At 35.3% G+C, this 19,565-nt stretch overlaps 1 protein-coding gene across 1 annotated transcript in view; it reads left to right on the top strand.

The window, feature by feature from the left end:
- LOC104680140 (contactin-3) overlaps positions 1 to 19,565 on the top strand; it is a 334,676-nt gene that overhangs the window by 264,197 nt on the left and 50,914 nt on the right. The window contains exons 12-13 of the mRNA XM_030938334.1: positions 771 to 898; positions 2,528 to 2,703. Coding sequence (XP_030794194.1) covers positions 771 to 898; positions 2,528 to 2,703 — 304 coding nt within the window. The remainder of the gene's footprint in view (positions 1 to 770; positions 899 to 2,527; positions 2,704 to 19,565) is intronic.

The raw sequence follows: 19,565 nt of genomic DNA, 5'->3' as shown, positions 1-19,565 counted from the left end.
ACATGAAAACAGAATAATACAGTTGTCTATGCTACTCACTGGATTATTATCTCCATGAAGGTGAAGACTTTTTGTCTTGCTCACCCCATAATCCCAGGTTCTCTTATAGTGCCAACTGTATGTAAAGCACTCAGTTATATTTCCTTAATTAATTAGTCAGATGCCAAAGCTTTAAGTACTCTGAGTGTATACTCAGAAACTCTAAGGTAAGGTTTATTGGATTTGCCCAGGCCCTTTTCACTAGCTTACAGGGGACCACCCAAATGTTCTTCTGGAAAATTTCGGTTTTTACTGGGGCAATGTGGCTCTCTCAGTTCATAATAAAAGATGTGCAGCTTCTCGTTTCTCATATACTGTTTCAAATTTAAGGGAAATAGTGTTCTGCCTACTTTGTATTTCTTTTAAATTGATTACGCTAACTCCGTGAATAATCTACCACAACATATATTAATTTTTTTTTGAAAAAATTTCATACTTATATGATATGTACATCCTCTCAATTTAGGTGTAATAAGTAATGCTGAGTAAAGCTATTGAACAAAGTTCAAATTGGTGGAGCATCTTTTGTCATCCAATGCTGTGTGTGTGTTTATGTATGTGAGTGAGGGGTCAATTTTCTTTTAATTTTTTGTATTCCCAAAAAGCTAAGGACTGGTCGATCATGCCTTAAAAATACTAGCTTAAGGCAACACGTTCTGTAAAAATATATATATTCATTTGGAAAAAAAATGACTATTATACATTTTTTGTCTTATTTGTCTTTTCTTTAGAATTTCTCTATTAAAAGATGGAGGACTCAAAATAGCCAATGTGACTAAAGCTGATGCTGGAACTTATACCTGCGTGGCAGAAAACCAGTTTGGGAAAGCAAATGGTACAACACATTTGGTTGTTACAGGTAGGTCCATTTCTTAAATATTGCTTTACATACAGATTCACTATAAGATATATTATTATGATGAAATTAACTATGTTTTTCACAATATTCAGTACACTATGAAGGTAGAACCTGTATTTGCACTTATGTTATTTTTAACAGGTGAAAGTCAAGGGAACAATATTTCCTTAGCACAGCACAATGTACACCAGGGAACACATTACTTACTGTGCTGGGATGATAGGCAATAAGAGTTACAAATAGCGTATGTCGATGATCTCATTCTATTTTATTTTTAAATAAAATTCTATTATTTAAAATAGGTCTTCAGGTCTTTTGGATACACTTTGTCTTTTTCATTATAGTTGATTTCTTCCTGGAGATGTTCAAGTCCAGGAAATAACAGGATATAAATAAGAATTGCTTAAAGTTGTGGATATATTTTGTTCATTTATCCATTCATGAAAAATTGGAGCACCTACTCTGCCAGTTGCTTGGGCTGTATCCTTGAGCACATTATCACTAATACTGTCCTCATGAATCTTACCTTCTATAAAAGGAGAAAGAAAATAACAGTAGGAATAAAAAAGAAGAAAATTATTAGAAGGCAAAAATTGTAAACAAGAAAGAGGCACACGGTGGCAGAGGTAAGTTAGAGCATTAGCAACAGGTTGATCAGAATAAACCTCACTGAGAAGGAGATATTTGGACAAAGATTTCATGGAGTTGAATGTGTCAATTAACAGATTTCTAAGTGATAATTATGCAAGCAGTTTGTAGACCTTCTGAGGAATTTATTTCAGTTGGATTGAAAAGTGGAGCAGCTGCAAGGTTTTGAGCAGAGAGATTCATGATGTGAAATACCTTTTGATACATCAGCAGGAGGGTTATGAGGACCTTGGTGAGGACAGGGGAGTTGGGAAGACCAAAGCCTGGCTAGACTGAGTTAAAGAGGGAATTGACTAGCGTAATTGTAAACAATATGCATAAATGACTCTTTTGAAAACTTTTCATCCAACGTAGTGCAAAGTAATGTGGAGTAGCAGTGGGAAAATGGGGTCAAGAGAATTTTAACTCATGATAGACAAATGGAAGGTAGGTGGTGACGACAGAGAGAAAGAAATGTGCATGTGGACATTTGCGTTGGGGAAAAACAGACATTAATTAACATTTTAACATAGTACCCCTCCTGTTTGTACCAATTCTAGCATATATCTTTCAAATCCAGGCTACCATTAAATGTCTGTTCAGATTTTGATGATAATGTTAATTTCTAGTCAAAGTTGGTGAAAACACAGTATTTTCTATTTCTACCCCTACATTTCAAAACACAATAAAACTAAGTTGAAATTGATTTTATTAATAATAATATAACTGTTGTTTACACATGACTTTAATTTTTAAACTTACGTGTCCTACAAGTTCAAATATCCTAATTTCTTTAATAAGAATTCGTAGATCCAGTGAAATGTAGCTCTGCATCAAAATGGCTATTTTAATGTTGAATACTTTTAATTATATAGATGTATGTATATTTATGTATATGCATCTACAGACATACAGAGTATAAGTCAGATGAACAGTCTGCCTGTGCAAATGTCTTTTATCACAATAAAATGCTGTTTTTCTGAAAAATTATTTCCCCAATAGAACCAACGAGAATAACTTTGGCCCCATCTAACATGGATGTTTCTGTTGGTGAAAGCGTCATCTTGCCCTGCCAGGTACAACATGACCCACTGTTAGATATCATCTTTACCTGGTATTTCAATGGGGCCCTTGCAGATTTTAAGAAAGACGGATCTCACTTTGAGAAAGTTGGTGGGGTAAGTTGTGGCACTTTCCTCATACTTTTCATATTGCACGTGTCTCTGACACATTGCCTCTAAAAATTATCTGACATATAGATGATGCTCTAGAAATGTTTTCTAAATAAGTGGTTTTGGTTGAGTGGTTCTCAATTCTATTTTGATGTAATTTTATTTTTGTAATTACCAGAAATTGAGCACTTTTACTTCAATGTATAATTACAATTAAAATTAATGTGTGTTGTATTTATAGTAAATGTTACTTTTCATTACTTTTGTTGTTGTTGTTGTTGTTGTTGTTGTTGTTGTTGTTGTTGTTGTTAGTATCCTATGGAAAGGAAGATTTTCTTTTACAGGTTTTTTTTTCAGCATGACACATATGTGTTGAATTGGGAGAAAGCTGCACTTACTAAGTGTCTCCTCCAGGTGCTTGATCCCAATTAGTGTGTCGGGCCAGGGTGCATCATCACCGTTAATCCTCACAATTCCACCAGATATTAGCAGTAAGATGCTTCATTGTACAGGTGCACAAACTGAGGATTGGAAGTTTATTAACTTGGCCAGTCACTCAGCTAGTTAGTGGTGGAATTTCAAGCCCGGTGTGTTTCCACAACACAAATGCTTTCTAATGTTTCCATTCTGTCTCCTCTTTTGTGATGATTCCACATTAGAAAGAATTACAGATTTTAAGGAAAAATTGTCCCTTTGAGGAGAATGGTCAAGAAGTGGCTTCATCCTGGTGAGCCACCCAGACTAATGGTAAGCCTCACAGCATGTTTATGAATCTGGAATGACAAACCTAGCTTCCCTTGTGGGACTGTTTGCACTGACTCAAGGACACCTTCATTCTTTTGGTAAAGAGGTCCACGGTGGACAGTCAAGTCTGGTTTTGTCATTATGGACTTCACATACAGGCCTCAGTAAAGCAGAAAGCCACATGATGGTCAACTCAACTGTGTTCATTTGACAAAGACTTCTTATTAAATGTATGTATTTGTATACATCGGCATGTTAATATATTAAAATTATATGCAACTTAATGGTGTTTTGAGTTGAATTGTGTCCTCCCAAAAATATATTCTTAATGTCCAATACCTCATAATGTGAACTGATTTGGAAATTGCCTTATTGTAGAAGCCATTAGTTAAATTAAGATGAGGTCATCCTGGATTAAAATGAGCCCTTATTCAGTATAACTGGTGTCCTTATAATAAGAAGGCCATTTGGATATAGACACACAAAGAGGAGAATGCCATGTGAAGCACAGACACAGAGGAGAGATAGACCAATTAGGATGAAGGCCCAGAACGGAGGTGAGGTGTGCTGCCACAAGCCAAGGAATGCCTGGGGCCATGAGAAGCTGGAAGAGGCAAGGAAGAGTTTCCCCTTAGAGATTTTGCAGGGAACCTGGCTCTGCCAACACCTTGATTTCAGACTTGCAGCCGTCAGAACTGTGAGAGGATAAATTTCTGTTGTTTTAAGGCACCGAGTTTTTGGTACTTCGTTACGGCAACCTTAGGAAGCCAGTGCAGAAAAAAGAAAGTTTTTAAAAGGAAAAGGGAAATTGAGACGTTTAGATACCTAGCCATAATTAAGTATAATTTTAGTACCTCTTCTATTTTCTAGCATCCATTTATTCCATTTTGGAATTACTACTTCTCTAATTGTTCTGACTGATTCACGACTTTTGAGAACTTCACCAATTACTAAAATCTTTTAGCTTTACTTTTACAATTGTTGTAAATGTCTATTTATTTTTAAATTGTCACTGCTTTTTTCTGTCATGATAGCAAAAGGCATACGCCATATTCTGAGCTAGCTCTCTACTCCATACTCAGACTGTCTTAAAATTTAACAATTTCTTCTTCCCTTGGCCTCAAGAAGAAGCCTAAAATGTTACTTTCTTAAAGACTCCTTACCCAATCTTGGAAAGGCTTCTCTAATCCAGCTCTTCTGCTTCTTTTAATTATTGAAGAATTCCATTTGAAACATTAGTCACCTTTGCCATTATAATGAAGTTAATTATGTTTGTGATTGATTTCTCAGCTGGATTGTGAGCTGTTGATAATAGTCTATCCAATACAGTTCCTCTGTGTTAGCTAATGCTGAATAAATGTGTAATGAAAGACTGAAAAATCCAAAGTAGTTTGATTGTAATATGCATCAGTTACAAAGAAACACTAAGACTGAGCCAGATTGCAGCCATCTTTCAGAAAAGCTTGGAGTTAAAAACATTCGAGTTTATAATGTAATTTAACTATCTTGATTTACATAGCACTGATAGATTTTACAGAAGGAATAAAGTCATCTCTGTACAAGTCAGGTGTCTGAAACATGAAATTTCTTAAATTGATGCTATCACTTGCCAATTCTGTTCTTTCTCTAACATGCTAGTTCATGGCCTATGAATTTTTTATTGACTTGTGCCATTAGTAACTTAATATTCTCCCATCAGTATAAAACAGTAAGCCATACAAGATGACATTACCCTTAAGCACAGGCAATTAAGTAAATCGGTTTTCTGTTGCATGAGAAGGGAATCATGTAACAAGTCTTGTCCTCTGATTGTGTATTCATTGCAGCATGCACATTAATACAAAGATAGTCTGCTTGTCTTTTTCCCCAGTGGGTTCATAGATATATCCCCTGTTTCCAACAGCAGCAAAATGTGAACAAGGAGGCTGGTAAGTAGGAAAGTTGCCTAGAAAGGTGGATAGTAAAAGCCGTGTTTTAAAAAGAGGTTAGGGGTAGTTCAGATTATAGAAAATGCAACTCATAGCTTTGAACTGAATCAACCAATTATTGGGACTATGCTAAGTAGTCAACACCCATTCATTTATTTTAAAAAAACACATGCCTTTTGGAAAAAATCCATAAGCTCAGAAAGCTCCAATAATTTAAACCAGATCTACTGTATAGATCTGAAATTATGCCAAAGGAGCACGATGACACCAGTCACAGATTTTTGCACAATTGAAATAATATATTCAGAAAAGCTTTATGAAACTAAGTGTCTAAAACAAATTGGCACATCACAAAGGAGGAGTAGGGGTCCAAACACAGATTTCAGTCCATGATCATGGGACGAATCAAAAAGTCATATCATTAAATCAGCAGGAAAAGACTTCCACAGAAGTTCCTGTTTGCCAAAAAAAAGCTCAATCATAGCCACAATGTGGTGTCGTTACGGAAGCGGCAGATTTGTATTCAGATACACAACAGTTCTAGGTGCTATTGTCCGCTGGTTGATGCCCATGGGTGAGTCACGTAATTTTTTTGTCTTATTTTCTGATCTCTTTTCACATCAGTTTTTAGTACAGTCACATGTTACTTAACAATGGGGATACATTCTGAGAAATGCATTGTTAGACAATTCCTTCCTTGTATGGACATCACAGGGTGCACTTACCTAATAATACAGCCTACTACACACCCGGGCTATGTGGTATAGCCTATTCCTCCTGCCCTGCAAACTTGCACAACATGCCATTGCCCTCAATGCTGTGGGCGATTTAACAGAATGGCAAGTATTTGTGTATCTAAACATTGAAACAGTACAGTAAAAATGCGGTATAAAGGATTCTCAAAAAGGCACACCTGTATAAGGCACTCACTGTGAGTGGAGTTTGCAGGACTGGAAGTTGCTATGAGTGTCAGTGAGTGAGTGGTGAGAGAAGGTGAAGGCTAGGACATTGCTGTACACTACTGTAAACATTAGAAACACTGTACACTTAGGGTACATGCAATTTATAAGAAGTATTTTCTTTCTTCAATAATAAATCAACTGTAGCTTACCATAACTTTTTAACTTTATAAACTTTTGACTTTTTTAGACTTTTTGACTGTTTTGTCATGAACACCTAGCTTAAAACACACATTGTACAGCTATACAAAAATATTTTCTTTATATCCTTATTCAATAAGGGTAAGCTTTTTTTCTGCTTTTAATTTTTTTTTTCGTTTTAAACATTTTTGTCATAAATGAATACACAAAGGCACAGGTTAGCCTAGGCCTATGCAGGGTCAGGATCATCAATATCACTGTCTTGTGCCTCCACATCATGTCTCACTGGAAGGTCTGCAGGGGCAATAACATGCATCGAGCTGTCATCTCGTAGGACAGCAATGCCTTCTTCTGGAATTCCTCCTGAAGGACCTATATGAGACTGTTTTATAGTTAACTTTTTTTTTAATTTGTAGAAAGAGTACACTATAGAATCACAATATAAAGTATGGTATAGTCAGTGGTATAATCTATTAACATGGTCATTTATCATAATTATCAAGTACTATGTACTGTACATAATTGTGTGTGTTAGACTACTATATGACAGGCAGCACAGCAGGTTTGTTTACCTCAGCAGCATCACAAATGCATCAGTAAGGCACTGTGCTATGATATTATGATGGCTGCAGTGTCACTAGGCAATAGAAACTTTTTACGTCCATTATAATCTTTTTTTTTTTTTTTTTTTGAGACAGGGTCTCACTCTATCACCCAAGCTGGAGTGCAGTGGCATGATCTTGACTCACTGCAACCTCCGCCTCCTGAGTTCAAATGATTCTCCAGCCTCAGCCTCCCTAGTAGCTGGGACTACAGGCATGTGCCACGGTGTCTGGCTACTTTTTCTATTTTTAGTAGAGATGGCATTTCTCCATGTTGGCCAGGCTGGTCTTAAACTCCTGACCTCAGGTGATCCGCCCGTCTTGGCCTCCCAAAGTGCTGGGATTACAGGCATGAGGCACCAGGCCCAGCCAGCTCCATTATAATCTTATGGGACCACTGTCATATATATGGTCCATCCTTGACCAAAAGTCATTATGTGGCACATAACTATATTTAACCCATTGCCTCCTGCCATGAAATCTCTTCCTGGAACACAGTTTTCTCTCTTTTTTCCCCTGTATCTGGATATCTTCATATATGATGGTATGAATGTAAATAAGAATGTATACATTCATGTATACACTTTTATTTCACATATGCCGAATCACAAGAAGAGATACAGGCTTAACTATATGTTAATGGTAGTGTTCTATCATACCTATATTTAAGCAGTGAATTTTACTACATTATTTACCCCTCTATAACATCTTTGTTTCTTTACTTTTAAACAAAGCTTAGCTTCCAGGGATAGGAAAAGGGAGGTAGTATTCCAAAGTTGAAGGGAAACCAAAGAACACTGTTGACTGGTATGTGAAGACCTAGGGCCTGGTAATTTAAGTATAATTTTACAAATGTTGAGGGATAATTTTGACTTGCTCAGTAAGCTAACTTTTGGACTTACATGCATGATATGCTAGAGGCTCCCTACAGATAAAAACTTTTGGACCTAAACACACTAGTTCACCCTATATTGTAAGAATGTTTAAATATATATGCTTTGATAAACCCTATGTGGTGCATTTACTTTAGAAATAAAGAATGTCTAGAGCCAAGGTGTACAGCTTTACCAACACTTTGTGGAATTGGATCTATGATGAATTAGAATGTTTGTGGATAAAAGTCACTGGAAGCAATAAGAACTTGAGCAGTGACAACCAATCTGCCATTCATTTAAATGGCTCACTTCAATATGATTTATTTCCCACAAGCCACAATTTCACTCTAGTTACAGCAGCTGCTCATGAGCTTGAGATTTAATGTATTTTTCAGCTCTCAGTGGTAGAAAATAATATCTTTGAAATTGATCCTTTGTGTGATAATACAAGTGGCCACTTTGACTTGATTTATTTCATAAAATTATTTGTGTGTGAAGACTAAAAGTTTGAAAACAGCAGCTCTTTATAACTATGTAAACGATTTTTATGTAAAGAAAAGCACTCATTCCCCAAACAACTTCTGGTAGTATTCTGAGTTTTTAAGCATATCCCCATTGGACTGTATTACACATTTTGTATCTTGTCCAAATTCAGAGCATCAGCTGACTTGAAATAATTACTAAGAGAATATACCCAGAAACAAATTCACAAAAATGGGGATCAGACCAGAGGAATTATTATTTATCTTGAACTCCTATCTTTGAAGCATGACTCCTCCCATAATGTTATTTGATGGTGAAGAAACAAGAATTCCCCAATTCCAGCTGGAAAAAGGGGCAATGCACAAAACTGTTGATGTGTAGGTATTTGCCTGACTCGTCATTTTACTCAATCAGGCAAATAAAGGCTCAGTTCCTGCTTAAAGTGCGATTGATGTCCCAGGGCTGTAATTATCAAGTACAATATTTATGAAGATGAATGGTCCAAAGCCATCCCCAGTGGAAATCCTGTAAGGTAGACTTAAATTTACAAGAATAAGTCAAAGCAAGCAACATGTGACTTCTTGTACTAAAGCCCATAAAAGCAGCAGAGTTAAAACAAACCAAGGCTATAAATGAAGTGACATAAAGGAAAATATATGCAAATATTTATTATGTAAATATAACAGAAGGAGAATGCAACAAATGTTAATTTCCAACAAAGAATAATTCGTAACAAATCTTAAAAGCAAAAAGGATAAGTTTATTTTGGAAAAATTTCTTTTTACCATGAAAATATAGTAATACCTCAAATAATGTATGATTAAAACATATCAGGTCGAGAAGAAAGATCTAGTAAGAAATAAAACTGTGTAGACTTTGAGAGCTCTTCTTTCAACTATCAGTAGATCAATTTGCTAAAAGTAGACAAAGATTATTTTGTTACTGTAATTAATTGAAGTAACAGAAACATACTAAAAAATAGTCCTACAGATAGAAAATACACACACCTTTTTTTTCTTTCCACAGCTTTGCAAAATTTGGCTAATAAAAATAACAAAACATAAAGGAGAAAGAACAAATAAAATTCATATAATATCAAAAAGCAAACTGATAATCTACAGAATATACCAATGAAGAATAAAGAGAAAAGAAAAACTAAAATTAGACATTAGAAAAAGAATATAAAATATAAAAAAGAATGTAAAAACACAAAGGATTCCATATTCAGGTCATGTATATGAAATTCCAATTAAATGGACCATTTCTGCAGAAATATAAATTATCAAAATTTAAATTTAATTAATTTAAAATAAAAATGAAATTAAAATTATCTACTTAGGTAGATTAATTATTATGAAAACTTGCAAATCAGTTTTCCACCTCCTCCAATAATAAAGATTTTAGGGCTACATTTTACTGGTAATTTTTGATTTTCAAATTTTAAGAAAACAGATAAATGTTCTGTGTTATGTAAACTATTTGATAACATTGAAAGTGTGAAATATTTTTAATTTATTTTGTAAGTCTAGCATATTCCTATGAACAAAACCTACCAAGAGAGTAAATACTTAGTAAATACAAACCGATTTCATGAATATAGTAAGAAAACTTAAGGGAAATTTTAGCTAACCAGATTGAACATTATATTCAAAGATTAACCCTGCCAGGCGCAATGGCTCACGCCTGTAATCCAGGCATTTTGGCAGGCCGAGGCAGGTGGATCACCTGACGTCAGGAGTTCGAGACCAGCCTGGCCAACATGGTGAAAACCTGTCTCTACTAAAAATACAAAAATTAGCCAGGTGTGGTGACACATGCCTGTAATCGCAGTTATTCAGGAGGCTGAGCCAGGAGAATGACTTGAACTTGAGAGGCAGAGTTGCAGTGAGTTGAGATTGTGCCATTGTACTCCAGCCTGGGCAACAAGAGAGAAACTCTCTCTCTCAAAAAAAAAGAAAAAAAAGAAAGATTAACCCTTCATAAGCTACTATAGTATATCCCAGGAAATGTACATACATCATATCAATAGATCTCATAAAACAAACCACAGTATTCTCAATTGATACTAAGATGACATTCAATAAAAATAATGACCAGTTACTGACTTTTAACTTCATTTTAAAATAGGAACAGAAACGTACTTCTTCCACATCCCAAAAGTGTCTTTAAAGGAAAAATACCAGAAAGATTTTTATTTAAATCATCAACAAGATGAGACTACACACAAATACCATTTGGACATGCTTGGGTCAATGCAATAAAGTATGAAACAAATAAAAGGTGACTTTGAAAATAAGGAAACAAGCATTCATTCAGGACAAAATCGTGTTAGGGCTACTCAAAACCCAATAGTATCAACTCTAACTTTTTTTTGAATTAATCGCTTCAGTCAACTGCTTGGATACCAGGTAAATTGCAAAAAATAATAGCTTCCTTAAAGCTAGATAAGAGGCTATTCATAGCTTTCTTGCAACTAGTTTTCTATAGCACTGTGAAGTGAATATAGTAATAATTTATTGTATGTTTTCAAATAGCTAGAATACAGGATTTTGAATGTTCCCAACACAAATAAATGCTTTGAGGTGATAGATGTGCTAATTATTCTATATATCATATACATATATCTAAATATTACATTGTAATGCATAAATATGTACAATTATCGTGTGCCTACTTAAAATGCATATTACAAATTTTTAAGTAATAGTTTTCCTTTGTATCAACAATAACCAATAAGAAAATATAACAGGACGAAACCTCCCTGAAAAGATAGATAAATTCATGTTAATAATTTGCACAAGAAGTATGTGAGGCCTACATAAAAGCACCTACAATACTTTCTAAATGTGGCCAGAGATAGAAAGAGAGATATAATGACAGACAGAGAGGGGGAAAGAAACATGAAATATTCAATATTTCTAGATGAAATGAAACAGACATACATTACAAGGTTTTAATTTGTCCCAGGTTTTTCCAAAACTTTAAAATACTACCAATCAGATCTCAGTTTAAATAATTCTGAGAGTACTTAGAGTAAGAAATCAAGTAGGGATAAAAATAGTTAATAGCATTTTGAAAGACAAGAGTGATGATGCCTCCTCATTAATTTCCAGAGAATAATCTGGGGGTATTTGCTTAGGTAGGAAATTACTAGAGCAGGTTGGTGTGACACACATATAGTTTCATCATTCCAAAATCTGAAACAGCATGTTAGCATTTGAAACCTATGCCTTTCTTTTATATACCGTTGATCTTTATCTCTGTCTCAGTTACGTCATCTGCAAAATTGAGATGTTGATCATACTTTCTTTAGAGGTATTTGTAAAGTGCCAAGGACAACAGAAGTTAGCTCTTGTGGGTCATTACTACTGCCAGCAGTAGTGGTAGTATTATTTCTAAATTGTTCCCCAGGAAAGCTGCAGCTATTTTTGTTCCCATCAGTACTAGTAAAGGGGCCCTGCTTCCCCATATTGTTTTCCGCACATGAATTTTTCCTTCATTTTTCTTTAATTTTTGACAACAGATGGCTGAGACCCCATATCTCATTACCACCAACTTCTCATTTATCAGATTAATGAGATTGAAAATCTCTCCATTTGCTTATTAGGAATTTGGATACTGAGGAAAGATTGGGAATTATAACTGACTCCTCCACATCAAGAAAATTGGGAGTTAATACTGACTCTTGTGAAATACAATATTACTTCTGCAGAGAAAAGCAAGGAAAGCTACCTTTTATTTCCATCTAGAGAGATTCACAACAAAACCTAGTTGCCTTGGATTATTTTATAGGATATTAATTTAAAAGAAAATCTAGCATAGAGTAACATTCAAAAGTTATAAAACAAAATGAAAACTGCTTCAAGACAACTCTCAGCTAGATAAAATTTTTTTTTGGCCAAAGACAAAGTAATGAAATTTACATGTGCATGTCAGATTTTGTTTTTATTTTTAATAGACACGCAACAATTGTACATATTTATGGGGGTCAAACTGGTATTTCAATACATGTATTAATGTGCATGTATCAGATTGTTACCTCCTTCGTGTGTCCTTTGAAGAGAATTCTTTGGGGCACAGCAGGAAATCTCACTTACACACAAATTCCCAATGTATATACTAATTGTTTTCTCTCACAGTATAGGCTCCATCTTTCACAGAGGGCAAATTTTATGTCACTTTTCTGTTAACTTTGTCTGTTGCATCATTCATAAAATATATTTTTTCATTTTCAAGTAATCAAACAAGTCTATCTTCTTCGGCTAAGAGTTTTCATTAGTTTTCTTGGCTCAAGTGGGATATAAAGTTGGCAGAATTTGAGGAGAGACAGAAGATTTTAGAACCAATGTTCATAAGGGTTACAGAAGACTATTTTGGGATGTTAGAGAGGTTATGCCTCTGGGAGAGGAACTTGGAAAGAAATACAGATATTTAAAGAAAACTTCTGGCAGATTTTGCTGCAAACTTCATCGTGTTTACCACAAGCCTTCAATAAAATTGTATCACTTGACAATTCTTAGAACAGTTGGATTTGCCCAAGCGTGGTGGCTCAGCCTGTAATCCCAGCACTTTGTAATCCCAACCAGCCTGGCCATCATGGCAAAACTTATCTCTACTAAAGATTCAAAAATTAGCTGGGCAAGGTGGCACACGCCTGTAGTCCCAGCTACTCAGGAGGCTGAGGCAGGAGAATTGCTTGAACCCAGGAGGCAGAGGTTGCAGTGAGCGGAGATTGCGCCACTGCATTCCAGACTGCGTGACAGAGCAAAACTCTGTAGAAAGAGAGAGAGAGAGAGAGAGAGAGAGAGAGAGAGAGAGAGAGAGAGAGAGAGAGAGAGAGAAGAAGAAGGAGGAGGAGGAGGAGGAGGAGGAGGAGGAGGAGGGGAGGGGAGGGGAGGGGAGGGGAGGGGAAGGGAGGGGAGAGGAGAGGAGAGGAGAAGAGAGAAAAGAAAAGAGAAAGAAGAGTTGGTTTGAGAGGGTGTGGGTTATCTGTGTTATTAATATCTTATGAAAGAAAGAGGAAGGAAGGAAAGGAAGGGAGGAAAGAAGGAAGGAAGGAAGGAAACGAAGAGTTGGTTTGAGAGGGTGTGAGTTATCTGTTATTAATATCTTAGGATATACTGGAGTTCCACTATTGGAATTCATATTGAAAAATGTAAGATATCACCAAAGAATTACTAATGTGTATGTTTATGTACATGTAAGTATATTTGTGTATATACCAGCATACAAATATCCAAATGCAGTAATATATGTTTTTCTAAAAATCTCTGAAAGTTCTAAGAGAGGCAGTAATAATTCATTTGATATTGCTTATAATTCCTTCAGTTCCTCCAAATTTTAAATATACATAACAGATATTTACCTACATCTGTGATTTGCAAATTTAAAAAAAAATCTCATCGGTGAGAGGCTGAGGCTGATGTTGACTGGTGAAAAGACCTGCAGTTTATAATTTTGGCTTGTTTTGTTTGACAAAGGCTGACAGGATTAAGGTTCATTAATACATCTTACAAAAGGGGACTGAAGTAAAAAAAAGGGGGGGGTAAATGCAATAAATTCAATAAATAAACAAATCACATCTAATGAGAAAAATGGTATCTGCTGATGATAGCTTTCTCTTCACTCATGCTGGCTTAGGTATTTTTTAATGGCGTCATTGAGATGTGATTCCCATACCATGCAATGTATCCACTTAAAGTATAAAATGCAGTGGCTTTAAACATATTCACAGAGCTGTACTTTCATTGCAATAGTTAGTTTTAGAGTATCTTTATTATCTCAAAAAGAAAGCTCATATCCCTTAACCATAACTTTCCAAATCCCCACCCTTCACCCCCAGGCAGAGGCAACCACTGATCTACTTTCTCTATATACTTATTTGCGTGTTTTGGACATTTCATATAAATGGAAATATAATATGTGGTCATTTGAGATGGACCCCTTTTAAAAAATAAACTTTATTTATTACACAGTTTCTAAGGTTCATAGCAAAATTGATCTGAAAGTACAGAAAGTGCCCATGTACCCCCATCCTCCCACACACACTCTCCTTGACTATCAACATCCCATACCAGAGTGGGACATTTTTTATAATCTGTGAACCTACATTGACACATCATTATCACCCCAAGTTAACAGTTTACATTGGAGTTCATTCTTCAATCTTATCCATTCTATTGGTACAAATGTATAATGGCATGTATCCACCATTGTAGTATCTCACAGAATAGTTTAACTGCCCTAAAAATCCTCTGTAGCCTACCTGTTCATTCCTTCCAGCCCTCCTAACTTCTGGCATCCACTAATCTTTTTATTGTCTCAATAGTTTTGCCTTTTCCAGAACGTCATATAGTTGGACTCATATAGTATATAGCCTTTTCAAATGGGCTTCTTTGTAATATGCAGTTAAATTCCTCCATGTCTTTTCATGGCTTGATATCTCAGCTCATTTTAGTGCTGAATATTATCCCAGTATCTGGATGTATCACTGTTTTATCCACTCATCTACTAAGGGAAATATTGGTTGCTTCCAAGTTTTGGCAATTATGAATAAAGCTGCTGTAAACATCTATGTGTAGGTTTTTATTGTACATAAGTTTTCAGTTCATTTTGGTAAGTACCAACATGATTGCTGGATCTTATGGTAAGAGTAATGTTTAATTTTGTAAGAAACTGCTAGACTGTCGTGCAGAATGGCTATAACATTTTGTATCCCCACCAGTGATAAATGAGAGTTCCTGCTACTCTATATCCTTGCCAGAATTTTATGTTGTCAGTGTCTGGATTTTGGCCAATGTAATAGATATGTAGTGATATCTCATTGTTTTAATTTGCAATTCCCTAATGAAATATGACGTTGAACATATTTTTATATTCTTACTTGCCATCTGCATATAGTCTTTGATGAAGTGTTGGTTCAGGTCTTTCGCCTGCTTTTTAATCAGGGTGTTCATTTTTGTATTGGGAAGTTTCAAGATATTTTTCTATATTTTGTCTGACAGCCCTTTGTCAGATTTGTCTTTTGCAAATCTGTTCTCCAAGTCTATGGCTTGTCTTCTCATTTTGTTAACATCGCTATTTTTTTTTTAATTGAGTCACCCAGGCTGCAGTGCAATGCCACAATCTCAACTAATTGCACCCTCTGCCTCCTGGGTTCAAGCACTTATCCTGCCTTAACCTCCCAAGTAGCTGGGACTACAGGTGTGTACCACCATACCCGGCTAATTTTTGTATTTTTAGTGGAGACGGGGTTTCGCCATGTTGGCCAGTCTGATTTCTAACTTCTGACTTCAGGTGATCCACCCACATTGGATTCACCATTGAACCCATGGACCTGGTGCTTTCTGTTTGGGAAAATTATTAATCATTGATTCAATGTGTCTACTATATGTAAGACTATTTGTGTTATCTACTTCTTTCTGTTTAACTTTTGGCAGATTTTATCTTTCAAGGAATTGGTCCATTTCATCTAAGTTCTCAAATTTGTAGACATAGCATTGTTCATAGTATTTTTTATTATCTTTTAATATACATAGGGTCTGTGATGATGTTTCCTTTTTAATTTCTGATATTAGTTATTTGCATCTTCTCTTTTTTTCTTAAGTAGCCTAGCTAGAGATTGATTGATTTTGTTGCTCTTTTCAAACAATCAGCTTTTGTTGATTTTCTTTGTTGACTTGCAGTTTTCAAGTTTATTCATTTTTACTCTGATTTTTTTTTACTCCTTTTAATTTGGATCTGATTTGCTCTATTTTTCCAGTTTTCTAAAGCAGAAAGCTTAGATTATTGGTTTTGGCTCCTTCTTTTTGCTTTTATATGCACTCAATGACACAAATTTTCCTCTAGGCATAGCTTTGACTATAATCTACAAATTTCGATAAGTTGTATTTCTGTTTTTATTTAGTTCAAAATCTTTTTTTAATTTAAAAACATCTTTCATTGAGATAAAATCATATAATATATACACATTTTATTTTATTTTTATTTTTTTCAAGTATTTTAGAATCAGTGGGCACACATACAGGTTTGTTAAAGGTATATTGCATGATGCCAAGGTTTGGAGTATTTGAATCCATCACCCAGGTACTCAGTATAGTACCCAATAGTTCTTCAACCCTTGTGCCCCCACTCTTCCTCCCTCTTGTATTCTCCAGTGTTTATTATTATTATATTTATGTGCATGTATACCCAATTTTTTACCATTTATAAGTGAGAACATCTGATATTTGGTTTTCTATTTCTGTTAGTTCACTTAGGGTGATGGTTTCCAGCTACCTCCATGTTGCATGCAGCTACATCCATGTTGCTGCAAAAGCCATGACTTCATTCTTTTTCATGGTTGCAGAGTATTTAATGGTATCTATGTACCACATTTTCTTTACCCAGTCTCCCACTGATGGGCACCTGGGTTGATTTCATATCTTTGCTATTGTGAATAGTACTGTGGTGAACATATGGGTGCATGTGTGTTTTTGGCAGAACACTTTATTTTCCTTTGGTTAGGTACCTAGTAATGGGATTGCTGGGTTACTAGTAATGGGATTGCTGGGTTAAATGGTAGTTCAGCTTTTCCTTCTTTGAGAAATCTCCAAAATGCTTTTCCCACAGTGGCTGTACTAATTTACATTCCTACCAACAGTGTATAAGTGTTTCCTTTACTCCACAACCTTGCCAACATCTGTTAATTTTTTTACTTTCTAACAAAAACCATTCTTACTGGTATGAGATGGTATCTCATTGTGGTTTTGATTTGCATTTCTCTGGTGATTAGTGACGATGAGCATTTTTTCATATGTTTTTTGGCCACTTGTATGTCTTTTGAAAAGTGTCTGTTCATGTCATTTGCCCACTTTCTACCAGGGTTATGTTTTTGATTGTTGATTTAAGTTCCTTATAGATTCTGAATCTTAGACATGTATTGGATACATAGTTTGCAAATATTTTTTCCTGTTCTGTAAGTTGTCTGTTTATGCCCTTGATCATTTCTCTTGCTGTGCAGAAGCTCTTTAGTTTAATTAGGTCCCACTTGTCAATTTTTGATTATGTTGCAATTGCCTTTGAGGACATAGTAATAAATTATTTGCCAAGCCAGTATTAAAAAGAGTATTTCCTATGTTTTTATGGGGTATTTCCCTATAAAATATTTTCATAGGCTGTTCCCTAGGATTTTTATAGTTTCATGTCTTACATTTAAGTCTTTAATCCACCGTAACTTAATTTTTGTGAATGGTGATAGGGAAGGGTCCAGCTTCATTCTTCTGCATATGAATAACCAATTATCCCAGCACCACGAGAACTTTTTCAATTTCACTTGAGAATTTTTCTTTGATCCATGTGTTATTTAGAAGTGTGTAGCTTAATCTCCAAGTATTTGGGGATTTTCTAGCTACCATTCTGTTATTGATTTTTGGTTTAGTGTGGTCTGAGAGGAGACATTGTATGATTTTTTTATACATTTACATGTTTAAGGTGTGTTTTCTAGCCCAGTATGTGGTCTTTCTTGATAAACATTCCATATGAGCTTGAGAAAAATGTGCAACCTGCTGTTGTTACTAGAAAGGAATCCCTATCCAGACCCCAAAAGAGGGTCCTTGATTCTCGCGCAAGAAAGAATTTAGGATGAGTCCACAGAGTAAAGAGAAAACAAGTTTATTAGGGCAGTAAAGAAACAAAAGAATGGCTACTCCATAGGCAGAGCAGCCTCGAGGTCTGCTGGATGACTATTTTTATGTTTGTTTATTGATTATATGCTGAACAAGGGATGGATTATTCATGAGATTTCCAGGAAAGGGACAAGAACGTCTCAGAACTTAGGGTTCCTCTTCCTTTTAGACCACATATGGTAACTTCTAGATGTTGCCATGGTATATATGAACTGTCATGGCCCTGGCAGGAGTGTCTTTTAGCATGCTAATGCATTATAATTAGGGTATAATGAGCAGCAAGGATGACCAAAGGTCACTTTTATTGGCGTCTTGAATTGGATAGGTTTCAGCTGGCTTCTTTGCTATATTTTTGTTATCCCAATGGGATCTTTGTGACCTGTATCTTGTGTCAACCTCCTGTCTCACCCTGTGACTAAGAATGCCTGACCTCCTAGGGTTGCAGTACAGAAGGTCTCAGCCTCATTTTACTTTGGCTGTATTCAAGATGGAGTCACTCTGATTCAAACGCCTCTGACACTGTTGTTGGATAAAGTAGGCTATAGATGTTCATTATATACAATTGAAGACACTATTGAGATCAACCAAGTCTTTACTGGTTTTCTGCCTGTTGGAGCTGTTTATTTTTGATAGAGAGGTGTTGAAGTCTCCAAATATGATACTAGATTCCTCTGTTTCTCCTTGAAGTTCTGTCAGTATTTGCCTTACATATTTTGATGCTCTGTTGTTAGGTACCTACACATAAAGAATTGTTACATCCTCTTGGAGTGTCCCTTTATTATGTAATGCCCCTCATTAGCCCTGACAACTTTACTTAATCTGAATTCTGCTATATTTGAAATTAATATGGCTATTCCTGCTATCTTTTGATGAGTACAATCATAGTATATATTTCGCTGTCCCTTTTAATCTATGTGTGTCTTCATATATAATGTAGGTTTTTTGTAGACAGCATGTAATTGTGTCTAGGCTTTTTGATACATTCTGGCAATTTCTATCTTTTAATTGATGCATTTAGATCATAGATATTCAAGTAATAATTGAGATATCTGCATTAATTTCTATCATATTTCTTACTGTTTTCTATTTTTTAATCTTGGTCTTTGTTCCTTTTTTGCTTTCCTCACTTCCTGCCATTTGTGGTTTGAGAATTTTATATGATTGCATTTTCTCTCATTTCTTAGCATGTTGCTATGTCTAAATATTTGTGTCTTCTTAAAATTTGCATGTTGAAATCCTAATTCCCAAGGTAGTGGTCCTAGAAGGTGGAGACTTTTAGAAGTGAATAGGTCATTGGGGCAGAGCCCTCATGAATGGGATTAGTGTTGAAAGAAATTAAAATATTTTCCCCAAAATATATTTCTTTGACATTTTTTGAAATGAGTACTGCTTGGCTGTCTCCACAAAAGTGGCTTTGCAAAGCTGTTGTAGTAAATGGGGAAAATTTGGATCTCTAGATAATCTCCATGAA

The sequence above is a fragment of the Rhinopithecus roxellana genome, chromosome 1 (genome assembly GCF_007565055.1).
Source record: "Rhinopithecus roxellana isolate Shanxi Qingling chromosome 1, ASM756505v1, whole genome shotgun sequence".
NCBI lineage: Eukaryota > Metazoa > Chordata > Mammalia > Primates > Cercopithecidae > Rhinopithecus > Rhinopithecus roxellana.
This window is presented reverse-complemented; position numbering and strand designations above follow the sequence as displayed.